Raw genomic sequence first — 12,113 nt, forward strand, 5'->3', positions numbered from 1 at the left:
CTTTAAAATGGAGTCTTTAACCCCTTAAGCCCCGCGGGTGGTTTGCACGTTAATGACCGGGCCAATTTTTACAATTCTGACCACTGTCCCTTTATGAGGTAATTACTCTGGAACGCTTCAACGGATCTCCCTGATTCTGAGATTGTTTTTTCGTGACATATTGTACTTCATGATTGTGGAAAAATTTCGATATCACTTGCGTTTATTTGTGAAAAAAAACAGAAATTTGGCGAAAATTTAGAAAATTTTGCAATTTTCAAAATTTGAATTTTTAAGCCCTGAAATCAGAGCGATATGTCACACAAAAGAGTTAATAAATAACATTTCCCACATGTCTACTTTACATCAGCACAATTTTGGAACCAAAATTTTTTTTTGTTAGGGAGCCATAAGGGTTAAAAGTTGACCAGCGATTTCTCATTTTTCCAACAAAATTTATAAAACCATTTTTTTAGGGACCACATCACATTTGAAGTCACTTGGAGAGGTCTTTATGACAGAAAATACCCAAAAGTGACACCATTCTAAAAACTGCACCCCTCAAGGTGCTCAAAACCACATTCAAGAACTTTATTAACCCTTCAGGTGCTTCACAGGAATTTTTTGAATGTGGAAGAAAAAAATGAACATTTAACTTTTTTCACAAAAATGTTACTTTAGACCCAATTTTTTTTATTTTCACAGGGGTAACAAGAAAAAATGGACCCCAAAATTTGTTGTGCAATTTCCCCTGGGCACGCAGATACCCAATATTTGGGGAAGAAACACTGTTTGGGCGCACGGCAGGGCTCGGAAGGGAAGGAGCGCCATTTGACTTTTTGATTGTAAAATTTGCTTGAATAATTAGCGGACGCCATGTTGTGTTTGGAGAGCCCCTGTGTGCCCAAACTTTGGAGCTCCCCCACAAGTGACCCCATTTTGGAAACTAGACCCCCCCAAGGCACCTTTCTAGATGCATAGTGAGCACTTGGAACCCCCAGGTGCTTCACAAATTGATTCGTAATAATGAAAAAGTAAAAAAAAAAAACACTTTTTCATTTTTACGAATCAATTTGTGAAGCACCTAGGGGTTCCAAGTGCTCACTATGCATCTAGATAGGTGCCTTGGGGGGTCTAGTTTCCAAAATGGGGTCACTTGTGGGGTAGCTCCAATGTTTGGGCACACAGGGACTCTCTAAATGCAACATGGTATCCGCTAACAAATTGAATGGAAAATCGGCTCAAATTGTTAGCGGACACCACATTGCGTTTGGAGAGCCCATCTGTGCCCAAACTTTGGAGCTCCCCCACAAGTGACCCCATTTTGGAAACTAGACCCCCCAAGGCACCTTTCTAGATGCATAGTGAGCACTTGGAACCCCCAGGTGCTTCACAAATTGATTCGTAATAATGAAAAAGTGAAAAAAAAAACACTTTTCCATTTTTATGAATCAATTTGTGAAGCACCTGGGGTTCCAAGTGCTCACTATGCATCTAGATAGGTGCCTTGGGGGGTCTAGTTTCCAAAATGGGGTCACTTGTGGGGGAGCTCCAATGTTTGGGCACACAGGGGCTCTCCAAACGCAACATGGCGTCCGCTAACAATTTGAGCCGATTTTCCATTCAATTTGTTAGCGGACACCATGTCGCGTTTGGAGAGCCCGTGATGTGCCTAAACAGTGGAGCTCCCCCACAAGTGTCCCCATTTTGGAAACTATACCCCTCAAGGATTTTATTAAGGTGTATAGTGAACATTTTGAACCCAGAGGTACGGCACAGAATTTGTTTACATTAGGTCATCATATTGAATAAGTTGTCATTATTCTTGAGCGCAAGTGTTCGCTACTTGAGTTTGCATCGGGTACTCAGGTATGCACCATGTACAGCGTGTGCTCGAGTCCCTGCTCCGCATGTTTCACGGTTATTAGACACCCAAAAAAAATCATGCGGGGATCGCTCGTGCATGGCAGGCAATCCCCGTAAAGTTTTTTGGCCGCGAAGCATATGGGACAGAGACTCGAGCATGTCACTCAAATACCCACGATACTCAATGCATACCAGAGGACCCGATGCAAACTCAAGTAGCGAGCACTTGCTCTCAACACTAGTCGCCATATCGTCATCTTTTTTTCTTACTTTTGAAAAAAATCCCAACCCCAGCCCTAGCCCCAGCACAACCCTAGCCCCAAACCCAGCCCTAACCCTAGCCCAATCCTAACCCAAGAGTTTATTTTTGACGCCGTTCCTCGTGCGGTATAAGTGATTAGACGACTTTATTCTTCGGGTCGGTGTGATTACAGCAATGCCAGAATCATATGGGGTTTTTATGACTGACAGCTGTCACACACTAAAAGACGCATTTTTTTGTAAAATCTAGTTTTTGCATCCCCATATTTTGAGAGCTATAATTTTTCCAGATTTTGGCAGACAGTCATGTGACGGCTCGTTTTTTGCGGGATGACTTGACGTTGTTATTGGTGCCATTTTCAGGCACGTGACATTTTTTGATCGCTTTCTATTCCGATTTTTGGGAGGCAGAATAAACAAAAACCAACAATTCAGGAATTGTTTTTTTTTTTTTTATTATTATTCTGTTCCGCGTGTGGTAAAATTGATGAGGTAGCTTTATTCTTCGGGTCAGTACGTTTACAGCGGTACCACATTTGTATCATTTTTCTATGTTTTGGCGCTTATACACAATAAAAGCTATTTTATAGAAAAAAATATTTTTTAGTATCACTTTATTCTGAGAGCTATAACTTTTTTATTTTTCGGCTGATGGAGCTGTGTGGCGGCTTGTTTTTTGCGGGACGAGATGACGTTTTCAGCGGTATCATTTTTATTTATATGCGTCTTTTTGATCGCGTGTTATTCCACTTTTTGTTTGGCGGTATGGTGATAAAGCATTGTTTTTTGCTTCGTTTTTTTTTTTTTTTTTTTTTTTACCGTGTTCACTGAAGGGGTTAACTAGTGGGACAGTTTTATAGGTCAGGTTGTTCCGGACGCGGCGATACCAAATATGTGTACTTTTATTGTTTTTTTTTTATTTTTTTTATAATAATATTTATTGATGGGTACATTATATTTTTATTTTTGGTGGATTTTTTTTTTATTTTTTTATAATATTTTTGCACTTTTTTTTTTTTTTTTTTTTTTCCACTTTCACACAGTTTATACACTTTATTACTTTGTCCCACTCTGGGACTTTCACTTTTTTTTTTCTGATCGCCTGCATGGCACAGGAATGGAGCACCATCCCTATGCCATGAAGGCTGTCAGAAGTGCACAGTGTGAAGATTGCTTGGAGATGCACTGCGCATGTCCAAGCAATCTTCCTGCTCTCTGGTGACCCGGATGTTGTCATGACGACATCGGGTCGTCATGGCAACACCCGGGAAGCCTTTGCAGACTGCGCTGGAAGCCGGAAGAGGAGGTGAGTATCGCCGATCACCTCCCCTTGCCCCCGCAATGCCGCGATCGACTTCGATCGCAGCATCGCGGGGGTTAATGTGCTGGGAGCGGTGCAGGACCGCTCCCTGCACATAGTACCGGGTGTCAGCTGTGACAATCAGCTGACACCCGGCGGTGATCGCGCCCGCACAGCCTGTGTGCGCGCGCGATCGCGATGACGTACTAATACGGGTCTGGCTCTTAAGTCCCAGGGCACAGACGCGTATTAGTACGTCAGATGTTATTAAGGGGTTAAAATCCGTAATAAAGTTACTTTTTCCCCACTGCTATATGGTAGTGCTCGATCTCAAACATGCGTATTACCATATCCCAATTCATAGTGATTACCAGAAATACTTGAGGCTGGCCATTGAAATAGACGGGGTGGTTAAACACTTCCAATACACTGCACTCCCCTTCGGTTTAGCTATAGCCCCACGGGTTTTTAATAAAGTAATGGTGGAAGTTATGGCCCATATAAGAGAAAGGGACATTCTAATTATCCCTTACCTGGATGATCTCCTGATAGTGGGGAATTCGTTGGTTCAATGCGAGACCCACCTGCAGGAGACCATGTCGGTCTTAAAGAGTTTGGGGTGGTTTCTAAATTTAGAAAAATCTAGACTATCTCCACTCAAGGTACAACAATATCTGGGGGTCATATTAGATTCCAGGAAACAGCTATGTTGTCTTCCAGAAGAGAAAATTGATAGAATACGGGAGTTGGTAGAACAATGTATACGTAAACCTTCTATGTCACTCCGTAAGGCCATGTCACTATTGGGAACCTTCACCTCCACTTTTCCTGCGGTTCGTTGGTCACAATTGCATTCAAGAGCCTTTCAGTGGGATGTGTTGTACAATAACGCAGCTTTAGAGGGGCATCTAGACCGTAAGTTTACGCTAGGTCCTCGTGCCATATGGTCCCTTCGTTGGTGGTTACGACAAGACAATCTTGCTAAAGGGGTTCCCTGGGAATGTAGTCCAACTGCAGTCTTGTCCACTGATGCAAGTGCTACAGGTTGGGGAGCTCACTTTGAAGGGAAATTAGTGCAGGGAACCTGGTCAAGCAGTGAGCAACAGTTGTCATCAAATGTTAAGGAGCTTCTGGCGGTGCAGCATGCGTTTAACGAGTTCCTTATATATTTTCAGGACCAGCATGTCCGTGTACTCTCGGACAATCAAGTCACGGTAGCTTACATAAACCACCAAGGGGGAACCCGCTCAAGAAACTTGATGAGGGTAGCGAACGCACTTCTGCCCGAAATCCGAAGATCACTGTCTCTCTCTTTCGGCTACTCATCTAAAAGGCAAGGAAAACATCACAGCGGATTTCCTCAGCCGTACTTCTGTAAAAGGAGAGTGGTCCCTAAATACACAAATATTTTCCAGAATCGTAGAAATGTGGGGCCTTCCGACTGTGGACTTATTCGCAACAAGAGCCAATCGGAAAGTGGAAAATTTTTGTTCCTTAGACCCCAGAGAAGGACCCCTGGCAGTGGACGCCTTTATGGTTCCCTGGAGGTTTCCTCTGGCATATGCCTTCCCTCCCATGATCCTGCTTCCAGCGGTGATAAAAAAGATCAGGGCAGACTGGGCCAGAGTGATACTCGTATGTCCCTTTTGGCCCAAAAGACCGTGGTTCCCTTGTCTCCGGAAGATGTCCATATCGGATCCCTGGGTTCTTCCGGAGATTCCGGACCTCCTCACTCAGGGGCCACTTTCCCATCCTCCAACCCCGAGTCTACATTTGACGGCGTGGAATTTGAGAGGGTGTTATTGACCAACAAAGGATTCCCCGCAAATGTAGTGAATACTCTCCTGGCTAGCAGAAAACCTGTTACCACCCATATTTATGCCAGGACCTGGAGGAAGTTTCTGTCCTTTGCAGAAGATAAGGTGGAGGAGGGGCCCCCTATTGGGAAAATTCTGGAATTTCTGCAGCGAGGCTTAGAATTAGGTCTCACTACCAGTACCTTGAAAGTACAGGTGTCGGCGTTGGGAGCTTTATTTTCTTCCAATATTGCAGATAACTATTGGATAGGCTGTTTTATAAAAGCTTCCTTTAGGTGTAGACCCATTACCAAAGCAAAGATGTCTCCCTGGGATTTGAATTTTGTCTTAGATGCCTTGACCAGTCCTCCTTTTGAGCCACTAGATTTAGTCTCCCCCAAAATTATTTTCCTAAAGACGGTCCTGTTAGTAGCCCTAACTTCAGCCAGGAGAGTCAGTGACCTACAGGCCCTTTCAATATGCCCTCCATTCACGCAAATTCTGGACGATAGGATTATATTAAAACCTTATCCAGCCTTTCTTCCTAAAGTGGCCACTCGATTCCATAGAACCCAGGAAATAGTTCTCCCAACTTTTTGCTTTCCACCCAAAAATCAAAAAGAGGAGAGACTTCACACTTTAGACGTTAGGAGGTGCGTACTTAGAAGTATCACATGGCTTTAGAAAGGATAAGTCCCTATTTATTTGCTATCGGGGGGCTAGGAAGGGTTGTAAGGCCTCAAAGACTACAATCGCTAGATGGGTCAAGGAGGCCATTTCCCTCGCATACTCCTCAGGGGATAAAGAGATACCGGAGGGATTGAGGGCGCATTCTACCAGAGCGGTGTCAACCTCCTGGGTGGAGAAGACAGGGCTTTCCATTGAGGAGATTTGTAAGGCTGCCACTTGGTCTTCTCCCTCTACTTTTTATAGGCACTATAGATTGGATCTGGGTGGCTCTGCAGATCTCACTTTCGGGAGAAGGGTGCTTCAAGCTGTGGTCCCTCCCTAATTTCCTTCGTCTCTGTAATTCTCTCACGTGGTGCTGTCATGGACGACCGAATAAAGCCTTAGTTACTTACCAGTAACGGGATTTTTCGGAGCCCATGACAGCACCCGTATATTCCCTCCCTTCACTGGTGTTGTGCACTCCTGTAGATTTGATTTCTTTTTGTGCACCCTTGTGGGAAATTGATGAAAAGTAATGTACTTAATGTGATTATGTTTTGTTATAACTAACCTTGGCGGTACTCTCATGCTCTGTTAACTAAACTGAGGCGGGAAGAGAGGGCCGCCCTTTTTAACCTGTAGGTTTCCTGTCCTTGATGGGCGGATCCTCTCACGTGGTGCTGTCATCGGCTCCGAAAAATCCCGTTACCGGTAAGTAACTAAGGCTTTCCAGATGTCCCAAACAATCGAAAAGGGGATTCATCAGAGAAAATGACTTTGCCCCAGTCCTCAGCAGTCCACTCCCTGTACCTTTCGCAGAATATCAGTCGGTCCCTGATGTTTTTTCTGGAGAGAAGTGGCTTCTTTGCCGCCCTCCTTGAAACCAGCCCTTGCTCAAAGAGTCTCCGCCTCACAGTGCATGCAGAAGCACTCACACCAGCCTGCTGCCATTCCTGAGCAAGCTCGGCACTGCTTGTAGTCCGATCCCGCAGCTGAAACAGTTTTAAGATACGGTCCTGGCGCTTGCTGGTCTTTCTTGGGTGCCCTGGAGCCTTTTTGACAACAATGGAAGCTCTCTCCTTGAAGTTCTTGATCATGCGATAGATTGTTGACTGAGGTGCAATCTTTGTAGCTGCGATACTCTTCCCTGTTAGGCCATTTTTGTGCAGTGCAATGATGGCTGCACGTGTTTCTTTAGAGATAACCATGGTTAACTGAAGAGAAACAATGATACCAAGAACCAGCCTCCTTTTAAAGTGTCCAGTGATGTCATTCTTACTTAATCATGACTGATTGATCGCCAGCCCTGTCCTCATCAACACCCACACCTGTGTTAATGGATCAATCACTAAAACAATGTTAGCTGCTCCTTTTAAGGCAGGACTGCAATGATGTTGAAATGTGATTTGGGGGTTAAAGTTCATTTTCTGGGCAAATATTGACTTTGCAAGTACAGTAATTGCTGTTAAGCTGATCACTCTTTGACATTCAGGAGTATATGCAAATTGCCACTACAAAAAATGAAGCAGTAAACTTTGGAAAAATTACTATTTGTCTCATTCTCAATACTTTTGGCCATGACTGTATAATTGGTTTACTGAGTTGTAGGTAAAATTCATTGATCATGGAATGGTAGAGTTGGAGGGGACCTCCCGGGTCATCATGTCCAACCCCCTGCTCAATGTAGGATTCACGAAACCATCTCAGATGTCTGAGGAGACATCTGAGATGAAGGAGAACTCACCACCTCTCGTGGCCGCCTGTTCCACTCATTGATCACCCTCACTGTCAAAAAGTTTTTTTCTAGTATCTAATCTGTATCTTCTCCTTTTCAGTTTCATCCCATTGCTTCTCTTTTTTCCATGTGCAAATGAGAATAAGGATGATCCCTCTACAGTGTGACAGCCTTCAGATAATTGTAGACAGCTATTAAGTCTCCTCTCAGTCTTCTCTTTTGCAAGCTAAACATTCCCAAATCCTCTAACCATTCCTCGTAGGACATAATTTGCAGACTGGTCACCATCCTGGTCGCTCTGAACTTGCTCCAGTTTTTCAATGTCTTTTTTTAAAATGTGGTGCCCAGAACTGGACACAGTACTCCAGATGAGGCCTGCAACTTTCTAAATAGTCTTTGTTAAAAATGTTCTCTCATTTTGTTGCCTCAGAATGTCTGCAAGTTCTTTATCTAGCGTAAAAAGAACAATAAACAGAATTTTTTAAAAAAATTCCAAAGTCAAATTAGAAAACAGCAATAAGGCAATGGTACTCACCAGCCAAGGGTTCAAGACAAATGCACCCCAGGACGCAGCCGGCCCCCTTCTGTAAGAAGGAGATGACACAAGTGCAGAATGCTGTAAGCAATCACCCTCAACCACTCTCACTGGAGGAGCGACCGCCCAGCATTAAAACTGCACAAGATGAAACTTGCAAATAGGGTGCAATTCACACACTCGCGGCAACCGTGCCTGGCCAGCATCCTATTAAACGCCCTTCCTATTCGATTAGGCGGGATGCCCAGCACCCTATCCGTGCTTCGCAGAGGTGCAAAGCCCCCATTCACGAGGTCACCATTAGTGGGCCTGGCCGTGCCCTGGCAGATAAAAAAGTGCAAAAATATCATATGAGGTATTAGTTGATATTTTGGCCAAAATACGTAAGCTCGCAACCCATCGTCAAGGGTCCTCACGGTTTTGCGAGTCCCTACTCTGTCATTATAAACAAACAGCATAAACAGAGCAATAAACAGAATTTTTTTTAAAAATTACAAAGTCAAATTAGAAAACCGCAATAAGGCAATGGTACACTAATGGTGACCTCGTGAATGGGGGCTTTGCACCTCTGCGAAGCACGGATAGGGTGCCGTGCATCCCGCCTAATCGAATAGGAAGGGCGTTTAATAGGATGCTGGCCAGGCACGGTTGCCGTGAGTGTGTGAATTGCACCCTATTTGCAAGTTTCATCTTGTGCAGTTTTAATGCTGGGCGGTCGCTCCTCCAGTGAGAGTGGTTGAGGGTGATTGCTTACAGCATTCTGCACTTGTGTCATCTCCTTCTTACAGAAGGGGGCCGGCTGCGTCCTGGGGTGCATTTGTCTTGAACCCTTGGCTGGTGAGTACCATTGCCTTATTGCTGTTTTCCAAGTTCTTTATCTAGCAGACTGCTCTGCAAAACTAGTACATGCACCCAATACCACACGGTAACTGCACTTAGATACTGGCTGATGCCCACGTTCTACCTATTGTTTCCCCCCTATTTCCATATAAATTGTAGCTTGTGAGCAGGGTCCTCACTCCTCCTGTAACTGGTGAAATATACATTGTATTGTTTTTATTGTCTGTACATGTCCCCACTTAAAGGAATGTTCCCATCTCCAAGATCCTATCCTAATATGTAGTAGGTGAAATAATAATCATGTTAGCAAATACCTCCAATTAGCAATGTAGTATAGTTCTTCTGATTCTCTTTGTCTCTTTCCTCATGTGCAGGGCATTGCAGGACCTTAGGTAGCCATGGTTACAGCCACTAACATCTAACTGTCACTGTATCAGTGGTCGTAACCATGGATACCTATGGTCCTCCAATGCCATGCACATGAGGGAAGAGACATAGCGAATCATAAGAACTATAATACATTTCTAATTGGAGGTAGTGGCTAATATTATTTTTACACCTACTACATATTGGGATAAGAGCTTGGAGATGGGAAAACCCCTTTTAATTGTGAAGTGCTGCGGAATATGTTGGTGCTATATAAATAAAAATAATTATTATTATTATTATTATTATTATACAAATCCATCAAAGCTTCTGGTTGTGACTGCTGTCTTCTCTCTGTGTTAGGAAAGAGTCAGACAGCTGTATAAGTCAGACAAGGATCGCAACACAATGCTCGGCTCTCCTGACCCGAGCGTTACAGCTACATAGAAATACATGCTGTCACACTCTGGTCAGGGGAGCCAACGGCCAGTCCAAGCATGGCATTGCGATCCTCGTCAGAGTTTTACGGCCGTGTGATTCTGTCCTGCTATCTTTTAAAGGGAATCTGTCACCCCCTGGGCGATATCAGACCTCTACTACGGGCATACAGGATATAGAAAAGTAAATCTATACTTACCTGTATGGCCCATAGTAGAGGTCTGATTGCAGAGAAATGTGTTTTTATCCACTCTGTTTTCCACAGGCTTGGCGTCCGGGTGATACCAAGCAATCCCTGCCTAACTGTTTATTCCCCGAAATCCCCGCCTATATGCTTAGTTATCATATTACCCCCCTCCCCTGCACGTCACAGGGCCCTGTGACGTGCACTGTTCTCCCTGACTTCCCGGGCATGCAAAAAGCGCCGCTCACATAGAGCGTGCTTTGTTCCCTCCCGGCCCGTCTCTCCTTGCACTGCGCCGCAGGGGTCTATTGCACAGTGACTCCCCAGCGCCTGCGCAATAGAACCCTGTGGCGCAGTACGCAGCCAAACGGGGTCAGGATGAAGCAAAGCCTACTCTATGTGAGCGGCACTTTGCGCATGCCTGGGAAATCAGGGAGAGCAGTGCACGTCACAGGGCCCTGTGACGTGCAGGGGAGGGGGGGAATATGGTAACTAAGCATATAGGCGGGGATTTCAGGAAATAATAAACAAATAGGTGGGGATTTCTTGGCGTCCCCCGGATGCCAAGCCTATGGAAGACAGAGGTGATAAAACACTTTTGTCTGCAATCAGACCTCTACTATGGGCCATACAGGTAAGTATAGATTTACTTTTCTATACCCTGTATTCCCATAGTAGAGGTCTGATATCTCCCAGGGGGGTGACAGATTCCCTTTAAGGGGAGGGTTGTACACAGATTTCCAGTGGAGAGTGGGGAAAGCGCTTAAAGTGTCAGGGAGGGTAGATGAAATAGACTATAGATAAGGAGGAGAAATAAAACCAGGATAAAAACTGTGCTAATATATGAGATAATGAAGACAGCAGCACCCTGGATACACGCAGCTTTCGCAGACCTCATTCATACATTTCCTTAGAGCACAAAAGAGGAATGATGCAGTGCAGAGAAAAGATGTTCCTGAATTATTTTATAGGTCATATATACAGTATTTACTAGTACAGGCATGTCATAGATGTTGACAGATCTTCTGTGTCCCGATTAGGTGTACTTTTTTGTAAGTGGTATTTTAAAATCGAGTTAATAAAATGTTGTGCATTTTGTAACATAAGATTTTGATTTTCTGATTTCAAATGTATTTTTATTATCCTTGTTAATTTTCAGATTCCCCTCTGGAGCTGCCTTCATTTTACATGACCCCATCCCATCGCCAAGTTGTGTTTGAAGGAGACAGCCTCCCTTTCCAGTGCATGGCGTCCTACATAGACCAGGACATGCAGGTGTTGTGGTATCAGGATGGGAGGATTGTGGAAACGGACGAGTCGCAGGGGATTTTTGTTCAGAAGAACATGATCCACAACTGTTCACTGATTGCCAGGTACCCACATGTTCTCCGATAATGGCACATAATCTAGAAGTTGTTTATTGGACAAATCCTAAATTTGGCATTGTAGCAAGTCAGTAGCCTAAAGGTGTCCTCATATCCACTGCGCATATTGGGACATAAAACACTAATCTATTCTGTTATTTTGCCCTGATTTTCAAAACCCTGGATAATTTTATGCATTGCTCTACAATGTACCACAGTGTCCCAGGACTCCTTCCCCCTGACCTGTTTGGGAATGCGATGCAATGTCCTATTCACAATTTTAATGATTTTTGGCATATCCATGACCAGAAATATTCAGTGCCATGGGTACAAGTTAAAGGGGTGTTCTCAAGTTTAAAAGAGATCCCCTATCCATCTAGTTTTTCATTTTTTTTTTTTTTCAGCAAAACCAAAAAACTTATCTGGACTATTAGTTATTTGCATGTACTGTTATTTATTATTTACTTGTAGAGTATATGCTCATTTTTATTTTTTCTCTTGGGTTTTGTTTGTGAAATGGTCTTACACTTTGCACAGATACCAGCTTATATTCCAGCTCAGTTTTTTTGGTTTTGCTGTTATTGCTTGTATTTTGTGCGAACAGGAACGTGGCCCCCCTTTTTGAGCTAAGCATTTCATCTGTAAAGCTTCCCATTGCTGGGGGTCTCAGCCGGGCCCTGTCCTGCACTGCCCTTATTCAAATTAACATCATTGGACACAAGGTAATGATTTAGAGACAGGAGACGGGTTAGGACCGTCCCGATGGGTACACCTTGTCGT

The 12,113-nt window shown here is 44.0% G+C and overlaps 1 protein-coding gene across 1 annotated transcript in view; it reads left to right on the forward strand.

Moving 5' to 3' along the window:
• The window catches only part of ADGRA3 (adhesion G protein-coupled receptor A3), a 76,178-nt gene that overhangs the window by 46,608 nt on the left and 17,457 nt on the right, over positions 1 to 12,113 (forward strand). The window contains exon 7 of the mRNA XM_073646808.1: positions 11,129 to 11,342. Coding sequence (XP_073502909.1) covers positions 11,129 to 11,342 — 214 coding nt within the window. The remainder of the gene's footprint in view (positions 1 to 11,128; positions 11,343 to 12,113) is intronic.

The sequence above is a fragment of the Phyllobates terribilis genome, unplaced genomic scaffold (assembly GCF_046119375.1).
Source record: "Phyllobates terribilis strain yellow unplaced genomic scaffold, ASM4611937v1 Scaffold_1__5_contigs__length_1240528914, whole genome shotgun sequence".
Classification (NCBI taxonomy): Eukaryota; Metazoa; Chordata; class Amphibia; order Anura; family Dendrobatidae; genus Phyllobates; species Phyllobates terribilis.